This window comes from Perissodus microlepis, chromosome 14, assembly GCF_051167445.1.
Source record: "Perissodus microlepis isolate ML-2025 ecotype Zambia chromosome 14, ASM5116744v1, whole genome shotgun sequence".
In the NCBI taxonomy this organism is placed as follows: Eukaryota; Metazoa; Chordata; class Actinopteri; order Cichliformes; family Cichlidae; genus Perissodus; species Perissodus microlepis.
Genome location: NC_140474.1, coordinates 38,195,029 through 38,216,517, shown reverse-complemented (window position 1 = coordinate 38,216,517; position 21,489 = coordinate 38,195,029). Strand labels below are relative to the sequence as shown.

At 43.6% G+C, this 21,489-nt stretch overlaps 1 protein-coding gene and 1 long non-coding RNA gene across 2 annotated transcripts; one reads left to right on the top strand and one right to left on the bottom strand.

The window, feature by feature from the left end:
- Nucleotides 1–15,074: 15,074 nt before the first annotated feature.
- pou2af3 (POU class 2 homeobox associating factor 3) lies at nt 15,075–16,858 on the bottom strand. Its single transcript, XM_084951910.1, has 3 exons — nt 16,816–16,858; nt 16,089–16,384; nt 15,075–15,572 (listed from the first exon to the last, which is right to left on the bottom strand). Exons 2-3 carry the CDS (start codon nt 16,260–16,262, stop codon nt 15,228–15,230), a joined length of 519 nt encoding a protein of 172 aa, XP_084808036.1. The 5' UTR covers nt 16,263–16,384; nt 16,816–16,858; the 3' UTR covers nt 15,075–15,227.
- On the top strand, nt 15,484–19,690 carry LOC146374407 (uncharacterized). Its single transcript, XR_014802311.1, has 3 exons — nt 15,484–15,675; nt 17,499–17,629; nt 18,703–19,690. It is a non-coding gene; the product is annotated as an uncharacterized LOC146374407 (long non-coding RNA).
- The last annotated feature ends 1,799 nt before the right edge of the window (nt 19,691–21,489 follow it).

Sequence of the window (21,489 nt, the reverse complement as noted above, 5' to 3'; positions counted from 1 at the left end):
ACTGACAGACTGACTAGTGAAAAATGTTAAAAACATACTGTGGATTTACTAGTTATCATACCAATGGGAAAATGTATCAGATAAGCCCAACGGTAAAGTACAAAGGACCATAAACTGAATGAGGTAGCGGTTCCTTGGAAGTCTATCCCTACGCCTGATGAATAACATATTTAAAATTAACACTGCATGAGAATATAAACAGATAAAGCAGTCTCGCTCACCCTTGGCACTGAACACGTTTTTGTCTCAGGGGTTTCCCCACGAGGGAAACTGACATGAGGGGCATCAACTTATCTGTCGAATCCAACTCCTGTATTTAGTCTGAGATCGTATCACAGGGACAAAACTTGCTTCCTTGTTCTGCTGAAGAGAGGCTGGTTTTTGCCTCAGTTTTTTCATGCTGACTTGGAAATTGTGAAAAACAGAAATGCTAAAAGTCGAGCTGAGATCCCATTATCACTTTGAAATGTAAGGAAAGCACTCATTTAGTTTTGTGTATCCACAAATACCTGAGGAGAAGGTACAGAGGATAAGTTTAAAGAAAAAACGATTTTTATTCTTGTTTGTATTTTGGGTTCGTCCCTTTGTTGCCGAGGCTTGGCTCAGATATATTCAGTCAGCCGTGTTGGGAACACAGAACTGAACCAGCAGAAAGCTTCTGATTGGCAGCTGCTTCACTCAGCCTGCAAATACTGTAAAAACTACCTGGACACAAAATCACAAGCGAACATTACTCATGGAGTATATCTGGATAAATCGCTGTTTGCCAGTTTCTTACTGAAATATAAAGAAATGACGGGGAGCTGGAAACATTTGTTGGCACACTAGTTTGAAATGATTTGCATATGAAGGAGTTTAAAATGACTGCATCCTTTTAAAAATATACTCCATGTGGAAACACTGCTCACTGATAAAGATCCTCGATCAGTCTGGTTTACTTTGTGAGTCTAGCTGCTGAAAGTAAAACAACTTTCTTTCAGTGTGATTTTTGCAGACTTTCACTCCACTCCGTGTTCTTGCGAAAACTGTTTAAGAGCTTCTCACGCCATTGCCGTTTAGCCTTTGATTTTAGGCAAATGATTTACCTGGTGACTCATCCTGCTAGCATGTACTGGAGTGTTAATAGTTCAGTGCAAAACAACTAACCGAGGATCAAAGAAGGGCGGTTGCTCCTCTGTTGCCTTGCTGACACAACCTACATCAACGTGTCTTCACAGACCTTCAGCCAGTTTAGGAAACATCGATTTCTTTCAACACCAGTGTTGTAAAACTGCTTTAATGTGAGACACTTCCAGTATATTCTCTCTCCTCTTCTTCCCAGTGTGTGAGCGTACCAGTTTGCTTTATCTCAGGGGAGGAGTCAGGCAGAAGAGAGCATGTATCAAACAGCCCAGAGAGTCCCTTTAAAATTGCTCCATACTCTGAGCTAGACGAACATGCCGGTGCGCGCCTTTGACAGCACGCAAAGCCGGCACCCCGACTCCTGCTCGGGCCTGCCACAGAAAACCTGCAGTCTAAGCTTCTGCAGATATGGCACCCCATGGAGGCCGAGTGCACTCATTACACATTCTTTCCTATTTAGAGACCTTTTATATATAAAAAACGTGTCCTTTAGCAGGTCTTAAAATTAGGAGGCACTACACAACATGACATGTTACACTGTGTCCAGTGGCGGTCCTAGCCTGTTTGGAGTTTAGTCTGTTACTGTTGCTATTTTTACCATTTCTTCTTGGAGCAACTGTGACCCACATAATTTCCTCAGGGATTAATAAAGTATTCTGACTCTGATTGGTTCAGGATGACCTGCCATCATCCAATCATACACCTGCTTACCTGCATCTGTTGCTCGTTTCTCCTCCTCTTCTTTTCTATTTTTTCTAAACTGAGCACCTGATGGCTTTGAACTTTTCTTGTCCATCTTCCACTGGTTTGAATTTTGCACTCCAGTATGAACACAAATCCCCCAACTCGAGGATCACCACAACATAACCTAACAGACCTACACCTTAGTTCACAGATTCACTTTGTCTAAGGTGCATTTTTGAGATTTCACACAACCCAGGATTCAAATCATGAATCCATAATGGGCTTGGATTTACATCATTATGAATGAAATGTGCTCTATTTGGAAGCAGCCCTCCCCCCCCCTCCCCTTTCGACGGCTTGTGTGAGACTTTAAATCATCAAACTATAAAATTTAAATTGTTATTGATCCTTTACTCCGAGTCCTAAAGTGTATATTTATTTTCTTACTCTTCTTATATATATATTGTTTGTTTTCTTGCACTGCTGTAGCTGGAGCCTCGTCGTCTCGTCTCTCTATATGCTGGACTGTTTGTAGCGGAGATGACAATAAAGTTTACTTTGACTTCAGCAGCGAGCAGGCGCACCGAGGGCTCGCGCTCACTTTTCGCGTACAGAATTTCGAAAAAACATCGGTGCAAATTATAAGTCTGTATCATGATGTCTGGTCAAAGGAGCTTGCAAAGAAAAGCGTCTGGACTTCTTTAAGTTACTTGAAGACGTTTCACCTCTCATCCGAGAAGCTTCCTCAGTTCTAAGGTCAAATGGTGGAGAGTCCCAGATTTAAACCCAGTGGGAGTTTCCCCCCCAAAGAGGGACAAAAGGACCCCCTGATGATCCTCTAATCGTCTGAGCCAAGGTGTGAAACTGGGTGTGGGTCCCAATCAGCCAGAGTTTCGGGTGAGTTCATTGTGAAACCTGGCCCCACCTTATCATACGAATTCCTGAGGTCAGATGGCCCAGGATGTGAGTGGGCGTTAAGGCGTCTGGGGATAATGTCTGGTGTTTTTGTTGGTTTGTTTTTATTTTGCAAGTTGGTTATTAGATGCTGCTCCCCCGCCGCCCCGCCCTCTGGTCTCTGCGCCGCAAGCAGCAGGCGCACCTCGCAAACGGAGGGCGCCCTTAATCCCAGTAAATTGGCGATAGAAAACCGATCGGTGCCTATGCTATTCCCAGTATGCGCTGGTTGACGTCGGGGGAGCATGAGCATTTTTTTTTTTTTTTTGCCGATGCCCGTGATGCTGCCCCCCACCACGATGCCGCCCCGGGCAACCGCCCGTATCTAAAACCGCTACTGACTCATTTCAGCTGTATTTGAAAAACTAAGTACATCCTTACTGGGAATTAAGAGGGTAAATGGGAGCCAGCCTCTGCTGATCAAGTGTGCTTGATAAATTACTCATTAGTGATAACACCTCTATAAAATCAGAAGCTTTGGTAGTTTCAGGTGTGTGTTCACGCTGTGCCAAGAAACAAGGCATCACCATACAGTAGGAACGATTATTCACAGGGGGCAAACACTCCACACACTTGTCAGCAAATCCATCCCAAGGCAATGAACCAGCCACAGCCACAGGTCTAGGTCAACCATGAACTTCTCTGTATACCAAATTACCTTAGAGTCAAGGAACAATGATCCCGAGCACAACAGCAAATCTACAACAGAAGGGCTGAAAAACACAAAAGAATCAAGGTGTTGCAATGGCCCCGTCAAAATCCAGAACTCAACCAGACTGAAGCACTGTGGCAGGACCTCAAGAGTGCTTTGCGTAAACGATCGCCAACAAATCTGAGGCCCAAAAAGGTGCAGGAGGTAGAGCAGGTCATCCAGCACTCATATCTTTGGGCAAGATACCAACCCTGAGTTGCATCCATGAGAGTATATATGATAGAACTTTATTTATCCCTCGGGTACGTTCCTCCGGGACATTCAGTTTGAATGTTACATAGTAAGCACAGGAGTGCTTTTGTACTCTTTGCACAGAGTATACTGTATAAGAAGCAGGCCATTTACCATTTAAAGTGTACTTTTGTCTTTGCATGACTGTACAGTTGTGTATAATTGTACTCGACACCTTCAGCCGTTACTTGGTTCCTAAAGCTGTATACAATTATTCTGACTTGTTTTGAGAGTGAATTCGAGCTCTTGACATCCACAGGCACCACATGTAGCCGCTAAGACTGGTGGACCTAAATCTTCACCTCCAAGTCCGTTCACATACAAGAGGAAGGGGAGTGAGCGGGTCAGCGCTCAGGGCACAGAAACTAAGCTGGCTTTGAACACACACCATTTATTTCCATAAAAAACACAGCCAGAATCACAAATACAAGTTAAAATCCCCGCTATACAATAAAAAGAGTGTTCTCAACGCGCTAAAAAACCCTGCCGGCAGAAATAACTATACACTTTTAAAACAAAGCTAAAAAAATGTTTCCCATATGCTAAAATTACCCTCCCACAGTCCCATAATCCCACAGTCCAGCCACACACGGGCGAATGGTCCTTATCTGAAACAGGAGAGGAATTTCTCTTCCGGGATGGAAACCACGCAGGCCAGAGGAACAAGGAGGGGGCTCCTGTCTCAGACCTGTCTCCTCCTGACAGCGCGTCGCCGCACAGTCCCGCCCCACTCCACACCTGCACACGGCCTCCCTCGTCTCACCGTCAGATGCAGGCAGAGGGGCATCCCTGCCCTGTTGTGAATTGCGGCCATCGCCACCCGCTGTTGACTGGATCGCCGAACGACTCGCGGCACCCCACAGTCAGGCAGCAGTTCCTTCCACACACGTGCGGGCTTACACGCGTTCCTTTTTCTCCTGCTCACCTTTCGTGCGTCGCTTTCCTTGTCTCTGCGCTCACTATCCCCTTTAACAGGTCAATCTGGCGGCTGATAGGCCACCTTGGGGAACGCCCCCACCTCACAGGTGCCTACAATTGTCTGTTTAGTCCACAGTGGATTAAAGGAATATGGTACAACAACATTAACACACATAATATAAATATAAGGATAGAACCATGCAATATAAATATCAACAAACAAACATGCAATATAAACGTTGTTCATAGATGAAACATTTTATTAAAGAAAAACAATAATTAATAATTATTAACAGTCACTGATCATAGAGCAGTCGTGACCTTTCACAGAATACCTACACGGAGGCAGTCCTGTGTTTAAAGGGCACATTATGTTATTTCAAAAGTATATAATTGTGAAGGTCTAGGAATCCATGCAAACTCTGTGCCAAGCTGTCATAAAGATGAAAGAGATGGCGCTGATTCAAGAGACAAACAGGATTGATTCACTGTGTCAATAATTCCCGACATGAATGGCAGAGTCCGTTTCCCTCTTACATGGAAAAGTGCCTTGTTTACATTTTATCGGCTGTTCTCGATAAAGTGCAGCATTTATGAAGAAGAAGAGAAGATTTTCATTTACATTCACTGGTGGTGTAAACTGACAAGTCACTGGGAAAAACAGTCTTACTGGGGTTGGTGTTGAAGGAGGACATTTCTCAGGAACATTATATTCTTTTCTGAGCACTTTGCCTTTTAGACCCTGGAGGTGAGCAGATTTGTAGGTCATATGATCTTTTATTTGCATTCTACGCAGCAGTGTGGGATTTTAAATGTCTTTACACTAGATGTAGTCCTGTAACCAAGATCAAGGAGGAATTCCTCCACTGTTATCTTCAATGCCATGCGCCAACACAATAAAACTCACTTTTATTTATACAGCACCAAATCACAACCGCAGTCGCCTAAAGGTGCTTTATATTGTAAGGTAGACCCTACAATAATACATACAGGGAAAAACCCAACATTCATATGACCCCCTATGAGCAGCACTTTGGCGACAGTGGGAAGGAAAAACTCCCTTTTAACAGGAAGAAACCTCCAGCAGAACCAGGCTCAGGGAGGGGCGGGGCCATCTGCTGTGATTGGTTGGAGTGAGAGAAGGAAGACAGGATAAAGACATGCTGTGGAAGAGAGACAGAGGTTAATAACAGATATGATTCAATGCAGAGAGGTCTGTGAACACATAGTGAGTGAAGAAGAAACACCCAGTGCATGATGGGAATCCCCCAGCAGCCTATTGCAGCATAACTAAGGGAGGATTCAGGGTCACCTGGTCCAGCCCTAACTATATGCTTTAGCAAAAAGGAAAGTTTGAAGCCTAATCTTAAAAGTAGAGATAGTTTCTGTCTCCTGAATCCAAACTGGAAGCTGGTTCCACAGAAGAGGGGCCTGAAAACTGAAGGCTCTGCCTCCCATTCTACTTTTAAATACTCTAGGAACAACAAGTAGGCCTGCAGAGCGAGAGCGAAGTGCTCTAATAGGGTGATATGGTACTACAAGGTCATTAAGATAAGATGGGGCCTGATTATTTAAGACCTTGTATGTGAGGAGCAGGATTTTGAATTCTGGATTTAACAGGAAGCCAAAACAGGAGAAATCTGCTCTCTTTCTAGTCCCTGTCAGGACTCTTGCTGCAGCATTTTGGATTAACTGAACTCTACTCCAATAGAAGTTGTTTATCCCTTCAGTAGTGTTACATGCTACGACACTGTTGTTCGTCTGGAAATGAATGCCTTAAATCAAAAGTGGTTGAATCTCTGGTATAAAGCACAACCACATGCCTTAAAGCAGATTACTCATAATCTGGAGAAGAAATGACATCTCACTGACTTAAAAGATTTTCATTTATCCTGGAAGAAGCTTGTTGCTCTACACCTATCACCGCTGACAGTGGTGATATCGCTGCCCTTGTCCTGCTAGATCCTCAGCGCAGCGTTCGATACCGTTAGCCACATTATTTTCCTGCGAGATAAGAACACATTTGGTATTAAAAGAATTCAGCTGTAGTGATTTGAATCATATCTATCTGACAGATTCCAGTTTTGCAAATGTAAACTGAGAGTCGTCTTTACCCACATAAAGTATTCAGGAATTTGACAGGATTCTCTGCTGGGACCAATCCTTTTTACATTAAACAGCATAGCACACATACATCTCCTACATATATATATCACGATGCCCAGATTTATTTACCCATGAAGCCAGATAACACAAATCCAATTCCTAATATTGTGAGGCAAAGACCCTACAACGCTAATATCTCAGAATGATGCTGAAAAGCGAGTTCATACATTTATTGCTCTAAGCTGACCAACTTAATTATTATTGTCAGTGTACTGTAGACGCTCCCTAAAAGTGTTCAGTTGATCCACGCTGCCATGTAAGTACTATACTGATATTCTAGCTTCTCTTCACTGGCTCCCTGTTCAATTCAGAAATGAACTCAAAATCATTGTCATATACAAAATATGAAATGATCAGGCCCCATTATCTTTTAAACACCTCACAGTGCTTCATTATTCTAATGGAACATTTACAGTGGGGGAAACAATTATTAGATCCCTGCTGACTTTGTACGTTTGCTCACTTAGAAAGAAATGAATTTCAAATTTTGATGCATTTTTCCCTTTAACTGAGACACACAACAAATGTTGATGCACAATTTTGAAATCGAACCATGGCTTATCAAAGGAAGCTTTCAACGCTCATCCGTAGGTTTCAGTGTATGAGGACTGTGGGGTGTCTGGCCCTTTGCTACGGGCCATTCAGTCTCTATACGACCTTCATCCACACCGGAAAAAAAAAATCCTAAAACAACAGTAATATCCCGGCAGCCGGGGCGCCAAAATAATACCATAAAATAACTTTCCCATGAAAGCACGGTTATTTTCAGTAATGACAATACAGTCTGTTGCCCTAATTTTACATGGGATTCTGCCTTTTTCACGTGCTTTTAAACATGCCCCTCTGGCCATCACCAGTAGGTGGAAGGTGAAGTGTCTTGCCCAAGGACACAACGACCGAGACTGTCCGAGCCGGCGCTCGAACCGGCAACCTTCTGATTACAAGGCGAACTGCCAACTCTTGAGCCACGATCGCCCTAAATAACAGTAATAATAATAATAATTTGATGTAAAAGAAGTTTATACGAATCATTTTTATATTTTTCCATAGCATTACATTTGAATTTAACAGTTCAATCTTTCAAATAACGGTCAAATATTTGTGAAATTATGATACATTTGTGAATGTATTTTAACAGTCTAAATATGCACATGTACAAAAAAATATATTTAAAAAACAAGAAAATTATGTTTTATTACATTTACAGTGATTTTACATTAACTTACATTTGAAATGTAAAATCAGTCTATTTATGTAAATTTAATGGTGTTCAAGAAGAACAGTACAAAACTGTAAAATGCACAGTAAAATACTTTTATATTACAATTTCTTTTTTTTTACAGTGTACATTTCCGGCAATAAGTCGGACTCGTTCCCGGTGGGTGATGGGCTCCACCAGGGCTGCCCTTTGTCACCGATTCTGTTCATAATTTTTATAGACAGAATTTCTAGGCGTAGCCAAGGGGTGGAGGCTTTCACTTGGGTGGTCTCAGGATCTCATCTCTGCTTTTTGCAGATGATGTGGTTCTGTTGGCTTCATCAGGTGAAGGCCTCCAGCTCACCTTCAAAAGGTTTGCAGCCGAGTGTGAAGCAGTAGGAATGAGAATCAGCACCTGCAAATCTGAGGCCATGGTCCTCAGCCGGAAAAGGGTGGAGTGCCCAATCTAGGTCAGGGATAAGTTCCTGCCCCAGGTGGAGGAATTTAATTATCTCAGGGTCTTGTTCATGAGTGATGGGAGAAGTGAGCGGGAGATCGACAGACGGATTGGTGCAGCGGCCGCAGCGATGTGGACGCTGTGCCACTCTGTTGTGGTGAGGAGAGAGCTGAGTGTAAAAGAGCAGCTCTCAGTTTATCTGTCGATCTACACCCCTACCCTCACCTATGTTCCCGAGCTGTGGGTAGTGACTGAAAGAAGGAGATCACTGATATAAGCAGCAGAAATGGGCTTCCTCCGAAGGGTGGCTGGCCTCTCCCTTAGAGATAGGGTGAGGAGTTTGGCCATCCGCGAGGGGCTCAAAGTAGCGCCGCTGCTCCTTCACATTGAAAGGAGCTATTTGAGGTGGTTCGGGCATCTGACATGGATGCCTCCTGGGCTCCTCCTGGTGAGGTGTTCTGGGCATGTCCTACCAGGAGGAGGCCCCGAGGCAGACTCAGGACACGCTGGAGAAATTGTATCTCTCGGCTGGCTGGGAACGTCTTGGTGTTCCCCCGGACAAGCTGGAGGAGGTGGCTGGGGAGAGGGATGTCTGGGCTTCGCTGCTTAGGCTGCTGCTCCCGAGACCCGGCCTGGATAAGTGGAAGAAAATGGATGGATGGATTTGGATAGAGGAACAAATGGGCCAAAATCAAAAAAATAAATAATGTCATTTAATTGATTCAATATTCATCCATCCATTTTCTTTTTCTTACGCAATTCAGGATCTCTGGGGGAGCCTGGAGCATACTGCAGTTGCTATGGAGATAGAGGCAGGGCACAGCCTGGACAGGTCATCAGGTCATCAGGGCCAACACACACAGCAAATTTAGAATCACCAGATTTCCTCACCCTGTGCACGGAGACGACCCACGCAGACATCGGAAGAACACTCCACTCAGATAAGGCCCCTGCACTGGGATCAAACACACACACACACACACACACACACACACAGTGGCAGTTTAGGTTCTGCACAGCTTTGCAGACGAGGACAGAAAACATTCCCTACATGCTTAGTTTTTGTTACTTTTACTGCTTGCACAATGGACGCTTATCTTAGTTTTGATCTGAGAAAACAAACAGCCCCCTCTGCACGAGGTGCACCATCACCAGCTGTAAGGGTACTGGAACCAGTGCAGTCGTGCTCAGGCCTGTTCTTCCAGCTCAGCTCCCAGAGTCAACTAGATGTGAAGGTTAGTCTTAAACACTGAAAAACCACCAGAGACAAAGATAACAGCCCATAAAGGAAAAGCTGAGGAGACTGAGAGAAGCCTCTGTCTTATTGTTTTGTCGTAACTGTTTTCAGCTGCTGTCACACATTAAAGACGTCTCTGTGGTAATTAAATAAGAGGGACCATGAAGGCAGAGGTTTAATGTCGGGGATGAGGGGGTGAAGTCAAACAACTGTGTGTGTATTTGCCTTTGTTTCATGTGCAGTGTGTAAATACATTTAGATTTGCATTCATGATCATTCCCCAGTGAGTATTTATTGTGGAAAACCAGTCGGCTCCAGCCTGACTTTCTCTGGGTTTTCCATGGAAGTTTCAACATGAAGCTTTTCCCTCTGAGGCTGTTCTGCCGTAGCACCAATCGCTGATTCTATCAGGTGAGTAAAGAAGCCATTAGACTAACAATCCTGCTCAGCAGAGGAAACACAGAAAGAGCTCTTCAGTGACTTTATGGTTGTTTTCACATGAGTTGTTTATGTGGAAAATATGACTGACAGTCTTGACCGACCTGCTTCCTTCACTTAGCATCTGTTTGTTGAGTAAACAGGACTTTCTTGTCACTTTCTCTGCACAGCTGCATGGTGTTTGACCTGCTGACCTGTTCACTGTTTCTCTTATCAGGCCTGGATGTTTATTGTTCAGAAAACAAGTACGAGTGAAAACAGCCCTTGATTTATTCAATAAAGAAACACCTCTGATACGAACACAACAGCAAAGACTCCCTTATCGGCCGTTGCGAAACACTGTAAAGCTGTGTACACCACCACACGTTACGTGATAACAGTTCGTGGCCAAAGTTTAATGTTACACCAGGTTGAAAAATGTGTTCATATCTGTCCTGTCTGACAATTGGATGATTGTTGTTACCCGCGAATTCAGAAAGAGACTGGTACCGTTGCTTAAATATTAACATGCACAAAAGAAGCACTGTGTCGACACACACCGGATTCACTCAACAAATCTCATCTTAAACCTTCAAAGAGGGATCCAAAGTTGAAACATGCTGTGAAGTGCCTGTTTGATTAGGCTCATTGGAGTATACTCCAGATGTTGTGTGGTTATGTTTTCCAGAAAAGCCAAGGTTAAAAAGACAAAAACATAATGCAGTGACGTGAAAATCATCCAAACACTATTGAAATTCAATGAAAATAATATGACAGACAAACAGGTTTTACACTGGCTCAGTAAGCAGTACCTCTGCTTTGCTCTCAGACTTCTAGATCCAGAAAAGCTTCTCCTAAATTTGATTTGTGAATGACGTCCTTCAGACTAAAGAGCAGAGAGACCACCCAGCTTTTTATCAGTGATGCATTTGTTCCATATCGTTGCTGAATGATAGCTGCAGGTTTGGGAGCAACATATGGATCCAGCAAAGCAAAACAACATCCATACCTTTACTTATTCAGGCTCACAAAGAGGCTGAAACCTAGACCGGCGTTTATAGGTCACCATACTGTCACAGCACAGGTCAAAAAACAGGCCAATGTTTTATTCACAAGAGTCATTTTGATTTGGCACAGACTGTTTCACTAGAGCTCCTTCTTGATGCACGGTCTAAAAATTAGGATTTTACAAGTGTGTCATTAAAATATAGGCAAGCGACCCAGTGGACGGACACCATGATGTGGTCAGCCACATATGTAACATGCTGTAGGCAGAGGAGAGGAGACTATGTGTGCATTTTGTGTCTGTTGCTTTCAGATAAACGAGATATGAAGGGTCATACCTCTGTTTTCTTTTCCGACTCTCCTTTACACAAGAGGCAAAAATGACTGGAATCTGGATAAAATCTCACCCCAAGCCTGAGGGGAGGCTTGGGGTGAGGTGACTATTGTGGTGATTTGGCGTTCTTTAGATAAAACTGAACTTAACACACAAACATGCGTAAGCATGCTCATTTACTCCTGATACAGTCACAGTCACTGATCGTAGGTGGAGAGCGTGTAAGTTGTTCCTCTTGCAACAGACTGAGCTGGGACGGCAAAACTGGCAGAAGTGGCTGATGGTGCATACGTTACTCAGCAATAAGAAGCCCGGTGATTTCTGAGAACAACTTGGCAAAGAAAACAGGTTACACAGGCACAAGGGCAGGAGACCAGGACGACCAAGGAGGCCTGACTGTCACCATGTCGGTGAGAAACAGGTGTGTAAAGAACCAGTCCATGGGTGGATACAGCAGCTCCACCTTAGAGCAAAAGACTATAAAAATAAACAAAACCCTGAAACTAGAGCCTAAAGAGCAAACCTGTGACTTCTTTCTACTCACTTTAGGCCCTCAGAGCACTTCGTACCACGAGTCTCATTCACCTGATCACATTCATACAGTGCTTTTATATGTGCCTGAGCGCTTTCACCTAAAGTGGCGTTCATTACCTTACCTTAAAAAAAGGGTTTCTGACCTGATCGGCAGTATGAATAATACTGGACCAGTTAAATATAAGCTGCAACCCCAGGGCTGAAAAATGAAGCCAAAGTAAACTCCAACAACTAAACTGTACAGTTTATAGAAACATCAGTGCGTCTGTGGAAAGGTCCGTCTGATGGATGTGCATCACTTTCTTCTCTTTGCTGTTGTTTTTCCTTCACACTGTGGAAGCGTGGGTCATACTTATCGATTAAAATGTTCTTATTATAATATTAGACGATGAGGATTCGACAGTTACAGAAGAAAAACATGGAGCCTGTTGTTGTCAGGGTCCTGGGTCTGGGTGGCCCAGGATCCCTGGGCAGTCATGGACTGGTGACATTATATGTATTTTTGGTGTTGCTGCTGCTCTTTCTCCGTGCTTGTGTGTGTGTGTGTGTGTGTGTGTGTGTATGAACACTGGTTTGCAGGCGCCTTTGGGCCTGGTGGGTGTGGCCCTGCTGGGGGACTGGCCACACCCGAAGCCACGCACCTGCGGCTGATCAGGCCTCGTCGGGGGAGCTACTTAAGAGAGTCTTGGAGCTCCCACCGGCGTGGGATCATTGCATGAGTCTCCACGTTAGTCATCCAGTTGAACTGAGTTAGTGCATGCCTGCCATTGTTTAGTGTCCTGACAGCTGCCGCTATTGTTTCCCGCAGGAGGAGCGTGGAAGGCCTGAAGAGCAGCGAGCACCGGGAGTGCAGACACGAGAGCAGAGAGCACCAGGAGGACACGACACGGGAGTCTGGGGAGAACACGGGGATTTATTGTTGTTTTGTACCACACTGTAAATAAACGCACTGTTCGCACACAGAGCACCGCGCCTGGGTCCTCCTTCCCTACACCCCCCACGGTCTGCCATGGCAAACCGTGACAGTTGTTTACGGTTATTGACTCGAGTGGTAGGGTTAGGGTTAACTAGCCCACACTGTGCAGTTATCACACTTTTGTATTTTCTTATTAGTTTGTTTTGTTCCATTTTGACTTTTGGTTTTAGCTTCCAGAGTGTTTTTTCTTGCTTACAGTTTTTGTTTGAAAATATTTCCTTTTTTCATTCATTTCACTTTTAGTCCAGATTCCTTTTGATGATTTATGGCAAATCCAGAGGCAAGATTCAAAGAACAGAAAGTATAGGCTTGCAGACTTCCCATGCTCATGTGTTTTCTTTGCACTTGGACGAGTTGGCACGGTGTCTTTGTTGGGCCGTGCAGAGTGCGTGGACACACTCACATCCTGTAACTCAGTAACTAAGAGAACAATGGTTTCCTGCACATTTAGCTTGTAAATGGATAAAGACTTTACACTGGTAGAAGTTATCGTGGTTCCTGGAATATGATGGCATATAAAGTTTTGTCTTTGTCGGCATGCAGAAATGCCACTGCCACTTAATAAAGCTGATTGAGGCGCTCTGCTCCAGCCTAAATGTTTTAGGTTATTTTTCACACTTATCACCCTTGTCTCCAAGGGGATTTCCACATAAGCTGGCTCAGCGGAAGTGAAAGGGACGCCTGCCAACAGGATCTTTGGAGCACGCACTCCTCGTTTATTGTGTTAGTTTGAGACACTAGTTTCAAGTGAGCTAGGTTTGAAGTGCGACCAGGAAGTAACAAAATAATCCAGAATTTTATGATTTCTTTCTTTCTTTCTTTTGTTTGTTTGTTTGTTTTAGCAGACAAATACTTGGAAAACCTTTTCCATGCTCCATGATTAAGTTTGGCACAAAGATTCAAGAACAACCTGTCTATAAATTACCAAACACACGCATCCGCTTTCATAACGAGATTCAACTTGCCATTTTAAAGACATAAGATAGCAGCAGAAAGATGTTTTACATAGTTTGGCAGCTGCTTTATGTATCTAATAATCATTCGTGACACTGAGCCAAAGGCCTGCTCTAGATGAACTCGAGTAAAATCGGTCAGGCATTAAAAAAGCTTTGCGTGGGATTATTTCTTATTTCTTTTTCTTCCCATTTTCATGCAACATGAAAATTTGTTATTAAATATTCATTAATTCAGTGTTGCACGAGGGAAAACTTGAGGTAATACAAATATTAAGCAGTAAGTATCTACTGAGTGACTATTAAGTGTAATAATCCACATTGGTCAGTTACACGGTGGCTGTAGCTCTGGTGGTAGAGCAGCTCACCTACTAACATGCAGTGTGTGTGTGTGTGTGTGTGTGTGTGTGTGTGTGTGTGTGTGTGTGTGTGTTTGTTAGATCGAAAGCACTAAACAGGACAAAAGTGCTCAGAGTAGAAAAACAGTCCATTTACTGAATTTCTTGTTTTTTGACAGGTAGCCTAATAAACTGGCTGAGCTGCGTACATGTAAAACCTGTAAGTATAATAAGAGGGGGTTGCAGCGTGCTTCAACAGTGTTTGTTTCCCAGACTGGAGAAATTATTGAGAGTTTGTTGAAAAAATCAGATAAATGGACTGACACCTGTCTGAGGAGTCAAAGTACTTTTTAAATACCAGTCTCATTCACACACAGCGACTCCAGCGAAGGCATTATCATAACTCGGAGCTCAAGGATTCTTGAAAAAGCCAAACCAACCCTCTGGTTAGTAGACGTCCTGCTCTGTTAGCTGAGCTGCAGCCACTGTGAGTCGGCTTTGTCTGTTAATCTGTTCTCCTTTGATCTCTGAACTCCCAGTGAAATACTTCCCTGCAGGCCAAAGTCAAATCTCAGACGTTTCCTTGCCTTCATTTCCAATCGTTGCGTTACAGCTCAGTTCAGCCCTGACATGTTATCAGCCTGTGATATTTACTTTCACACTCTTCCCACATTTTTCACTTTTATTTGTTACCTGTGGCTACAGGGCATGTTCACAGGGTGAAGTCTGAACCTGCTGGCTGAAGCAAACATCCCGACTTTTACAGTGGAAACTCTGCAATAGACAAGCGCACATTACAAGCACAGTGCTGACTTTTACACATTTTTATTTTGTGCAGCAAAAAATTAGCGTATGAAAATATATCATTTCGTTTTTATTACAAATGAATTGATTAAAGTAAAGCAGACAAAGTGAAATGCAAAGCAAACAACCTCTCTGAGCCAAATCGTATTTACAGTCAGGATACAAAGTAATACTGTTCACGGTCTCATCATAAAGCATTGTAGCACATCTCAGAGCTCAGTGGGAAATCCTTCTGGAAACAGCTGTCTTCTACAGGATACACCTGGGGATAGTCTGTGGGAGCAAAGTAAGGTGCGCATTCTGGGGTGGGGGGGCTCTCCTGCTGGCCTGACCAGCAGTGTGGCAAGCTGTAATATTCCTGGGGGCCACACTGCTGATAGTGGTATTGCTGTGGGCTGAAGCTTGACTCCATTCTGGTGGGCGAGTCATAGCATGAGGAGGAGGAGGAGGAAGAGAAGGAGTCCTGTGGGGAATAAGTGTTTGGATCCACAGGGTTGCAGAAAGTCAGTGACTCCAATGAGGAGCAAGGGGCCTGAAAGAGAGGAGGACATCGAAATTACTTTGGGCAGGACTGCAGGTGTGCCACATGGTGGTCATCCAACCAAAGCTAGGCCCAGGGCTCACCAGGAACACTTGTGAGTGGTGTTTTTGATTTAATGCATTCATTTGTGTGCAGACAGCTTACAAAACTGACATGCAGCTGTTTATCCTGCCAGACAGATCATTTTATCAAACACAAACAGCTGTAATCACAGTCAAAGCAAGACTAGCTCCTTCAAATATATCCACACAAACCTATCCACTACATGCTGAACGCAAACACTGACAGTGTTTGTGGAAATAAACGACCACCACACCAAACCTCTGTTCCAAATAAACGCATTGCTATTGCTTGTATCAATGCTTTTAAAACAATCTTTAAATTTTGGTCACAAACAGAAAAACTAGGAAATTTTTCCGTTTTGTCACAAACTTGAAGTTTAAAGAAATCCCAGTTTCTGACTATTTCTTTAATGACGGTGTTTCGTTGGTGCCAGCTGAGACTTACCATCCCCTGGCCGTAGTAGTCCGCATCTGAGGACAGTCCGTGGTACCAAGGCTGAGGGGAGGCTGGAAAAGGAGGCAGAGGGGTGTCGTAGGTGGTACCACCGTATCCGTTGCCGGGCAACATCACATCCCCAAACTGCTGCTGCTGCTGCACCTGGATGCCGCACTCCTGCATCTGGATGTTGCACGCGCTGTCAGGGACTGGGAACGAGATGGTGGCTCGAAACTGGAGGGCCAGCGACCCGCAGCTGCTGGCTTCAGCTGGGGGGACAGAGGGAGGAGGAGCCACATGGCCACCTGCCGAGATTCAGTGTAACAGTCAGACCGAAAATATCCAGAATACAAACACATGCGATGAAAACAAGCGAATCACACGCTCTGGGTTAATCATTGCTTATCATTTAATCACGGACCAGGATATATCTGCGACCACTTTGAAAGGGCGTGGTCTAAAAGACCACGGCGGAACTCCACCCCTCTGAAATCTGAATGCCTCTTGCCCCCCGTCCAACTGAAAAAGGCGTCCTCAATAATTGATGCATATTTATATGTTTATTTTACAGAATTTTTGACCCCCCTCAAAACAAACAAACAAACAAACAAACAAACAAACAAACAAACAAACAAACTTGATTAAGATCATCAGACTGTGACGCATAGGGCAGGCCGCTGTAGTGCATGTGTGTCTTTCTGGGATGTATTTTAGCACACTGGGTGGACAAACCTACTTTGGAAAGTGGACGCGCGAAGCTCCTGTAGTTCCAAGCAAGCCTGATGTATCTGCTGATCAGGAAGAAAGAGAAATAAAGAGGAGGGGGAGGCGATACCAGATTATTAATGGCTGTTTTCCTGTAAATGAGTTGAGTGGCTTATTTTGATAAAACGGGCTATCAGTGATTTACAGGTGCAGGCTTGCACAGAGCGGTATTCTTCTCAGCAGAAAAAAAGTGAGACTGAGAGCAGGGGACAAGGGTAAAGAGGCGTGGGGGAGGGAGGAGTTACCGCATTAAGCTTCTTGTTGTTGGCCTCCTTCTCTCTGTGCCTCCGCAGCAACTCCTTGACCGTGATCTTCACCCGGACCCCCGGGTACACCTTCAGTTGATCTTAATGAAGAGCACAGTGTGTCACTCATGCGCAGTAATCTCCTCTTAAAGCAAACTAAACTAGTCGTATACTCTTCTCCTCCCTCTCCCTGCTCCCCCAGTAAAGCACCACAAAGCCTTTTCTTATACATCACAGCTTATTTTGTTTCCAGTAAACTGAAATCGCTCCATGAAGGGTCGCTACATTCTAATAAACTGCTGAAAGATTGTCTTTTGAGATTTTGTAAAAGAATATAACGAAGTGCTTTGAATTATCCAAAGATCCTATTTTATCACCGGTGCTTAAAGGTCGTTTCCACCGCTCCTAGTTTCTGAGTGTTACTCCCGCTGATCCCCTCCCCGGAGCCTCCCGGTCGGGAGACGTTTTCACTGCACCCTGCAGCCCCGAGCTGCCACGCCCCAGTCAGAGGCAGAAGAAATCGGCTCTTAACGCGTTAAAGTAAGTAGATTTTATTACGCATATACGATCGAATGAATGTAAAGTAAATAAAAATAGGCGAGGAGATGAAAGAGAAGTTTGCCTGGCACGGTGGGATGAGGTTAAAGCTGAAGCGCGCAGACAAAGAGTCAGCAAAGCGATCCGCGACCAAAACGGAACAAAATTTCGAAACTAGAAGGAGCCGCTGATCTGCGCTTTTGGATCGAAGCGCTGCCACAGTTTTCAAGGAAACGAGTCTGCCGCGTGGTGCACGTGCGCGGTCACTTAGTGAAAGTTTGATCAGGTCGTTATGGAAAAATTTCGAGGCGATTTCAGCCCGGTGCTGTTTACAATTCAAAACCCCGAGCTCTACACCAATCTCCGTTACTTTATTCAAATCACCCCTGCCCCCCACCACGAACGCCTGACAGTTAAAGGCAATGGGAGTAATTGGCAGTTTTTTTCTTCCTTACTTGAAGCTTGATTAAGATACGGTGAAAGAACGCCTCGTATAGGTGCGGGCGATTTAGGCCTAAAGGCGATATTTAAAGCATTCAGGGGTGCGAACATTTTAGAGAATGTGTTAAGAGATGAAACCTCATCTGATAAATATTCATACAGAGAAATGCTACTTTATGATTTGTCTTAAATGTGGCAGACGCTGGCCAAAACGAAAGGCAGACACATCCCACTCGAACACACAGAACACCCTGTTGCGCACAGACAGCCCGACCACACAGCCCGCGAGACTTCCAGTTAAATTTTTCCAAACTTAAAATGATCTTTAAAAATGATCATCTCCGACACAGACGACAGTCGGGAGAACTATAACACACAGTAAAGCCATAAACGTCAGTGAAGCTTGGAGAAGTCTTTGAGTGGAGAACGCTACACAAACAGGTGGAATCAGGTGGCATTAAAGTTATTCTACACGTGGAAGTTTAATTTAGCCCATTCTACTTTAATTTAAATATGGGAAGAAGTGGGCATTTATGGGGGGTGAGCACTCCACTTAAACACACGAATCGTGTGCTTTCAATATTTCCAATAAACTCTACATTACTCTCCCCCCCCCCTCCTTGTCTTCCAAACAGGGAAAAATGCAAGAAAATGATTTCCTGAAGAAAATCCGAGGTGAAACTCACCGGACATGATGGCTTGGATGGAGAGATGATTCCTGGAGAAGAGCTGAGGGACTCAACAATGTCCTTTTCTGCCTCAGCAAAATGGCCAAGAACGAAATTTCTGCAAAAGTCTCCAAAAATAGCAACACAAATGTCTTACAGCAGAGCCACAGCATACAGAATGATTGTAATAGAGCTGGGGACATATTAGTTTGAGATTTTCTCCCTCCATTCCCTCTATTTAAAACCCCTAGAACTCAATGATTTGACAATGATTTGATTGCGCGTTACTTACCATTTGAATATTCAGAGGCAACTCTCTCAAATCGATTTTCAGTAAAATCACTAAGCATGAACACTCTATTAAATCCACTTTAATCTCATATATTAGTATTTTACACTTTAACCTCGAAAAAAATGCACTTTTATTCATTTTACCCTCCTTTTGCACTATCCCAGCATCAGCCCCTTCACTTAGCACTGCAGCACCCACGACTGCTTCCGTGCAACCTTAAGAGCGCGTTTCACCTCAAACCTCGCGTTTAGCCTAGTCACGCATTTTTTAAAGTTTATTTCACAAAAAATACATTAAAAGTGGCAAAGAGGGAAAGTGGGTGTGGCAAGGGCCAACAGCCCTCGTTGGCATGGCAGGGCCTCCAGCTCCATCAGAGTGCTCACACCTGCTGGGAGAACAGGGAGAGAGACTCGGCAGCTTCACGCACAGTTCTGTCGGTGTTATATTTTCATGAAAATAAAAATGAGTTCCAGGATCAAAGGTTTCCGGTAAGGACGCCCGGCACAAAGTGTGCCGTTTAAGAACCGGCCTTTGAAATGTTTAACTCCCCCAGCATTATGATTTATGATCATTATGATCAAAAACAGTTATTATTTTAAATTTTCTATCAAATCTGTGTTGAAATCGAGCAAATAAATAAATAAATGAATAAATAACGAAACTAAAAACAAACATTGTAGCTCATTCTTTGCACTGAAGTCCCTTACACTACACTTCGAGTGTATTTTATTTCTCAGACTGTTTGTGGTGCGAAGGTCAGAAGACAAAATGAACTCAACTACATCAACGTTACATTCATCACACTTGGATAAATGCATCCAAAATAAAATTGTGCCATAAACCGGTCAAAATATGTGAATTAAGACCCGGATCTATGAATATTATTACATTTATTACAGTAATAATAACACAAAGCTTGATTATGACTGCAGCATCTATGACATTATTCATCATAGATGCTGCAGTAACATTGTTAGATTATTAGGGCGTCCTCGCGCCATAAGAACAGCAAACTGATTAAAAACTGATAAGTGCTAACACATCATCATCATCATCATCATCATTTCTATTCGTCCATTAAAACCAATCTTTGTGCATCCTGCTTTAAACAAAGTGCTGTCTTCTCTGCACATCCCCGTTTCCTCTCCGCTACGCCCAGCATTGTCCGCCTCTTCTCACAGCGCCCCCTCCTGCAGCCGCGGCGCAGCGGCTCCACCTAGAGGCCACAAATGGAAATGTCTATGAAAGCATTCTGCCTTTCCCCACACACACACACACACACACACACACACACACACACACACACACACACACACACACACACGCACACACGCACACACACACACATGATGGTGTGCATTCATGGTATATTTTTGTGCACTGGCAGTTTTTTTTGTGATCACATGTTGAAAAATGAAACTGTTATCAATCAGTCTCACGTCCAGATGTAATGCATGATCAAAATCTAATTATAGTTTTCCTCATTAATAATTTCATTTTTCTGATGAAGCCATCAAACCATGACAACACTTCCACCGTGTTTTGCAGAGGGCTGCAGACACTCACTGCTGAAACTCTCTCCTCCACACTGTCAGCCGACTGGAAAACACTTCAGCAAATAACACAGCACATTTGAAGGTAAAATAAACAGGATAAACAGACAAATGAAAAATGAAGTAAGGATTTAAAAGTTGACACCATTTGCTCGTCCTACAAAAACTTTTGATATATCCGGAACATAACATGGAATGTTTTTTGGTTTTGTGGTTTGTTTCCTATCAGACTCTTTTTGATGGCTTCAGCCCTCCACACACTTCATCCCAATTACTAAAATTTCATGTTTAAAGAAGAAACAAAAGACATCTTTGTACCCAAATCCTACCCACAGGTAGGATAGAGTCAGCATGAAATTAGGATATTTTGTATCCAACAGCCCAGCTACGGTGGCCCTGAGAGTTCAGATGCCCTGCAATGAAAGAAAATAGAAAACTGCCTTAATTCTGCAAAAACACACACAAAAAACCCACAATAGAAGAATCATAAAGAAACAGGTGCAGTGAATGATTAAAGCAACCATGTATCGACAGTATTAAATGAACCATGTGATTAGACCAGATATGACCTGGATTTTTTTCTCCTTCACAACACTGAAGAGATTTCTTTTAAGTGTGTCTCAGTACAAAGCTTCACATGATCTGGGTTCGGTCACTTTCCTGTGTGAGATTTTAGTTTGTTTTATCATATTTTACATTTACTCAAACACTGAATGCTTGACTGTATCTTTTTTTGTTGGTTTGTTTTTGGTCAATCTGCAAGGCCCACAAAAAAACCTGCATATAGGAATCTCCAAAAGTGGATTCTGTTCATCAGGACGTAGCGTTTTGTGGGAGAAACATTTCGTCACTCATCCAGGTGACTTCTTCAGTCTCAGCTGACTGCAATGAAAATCAGCTTTTGGAGAT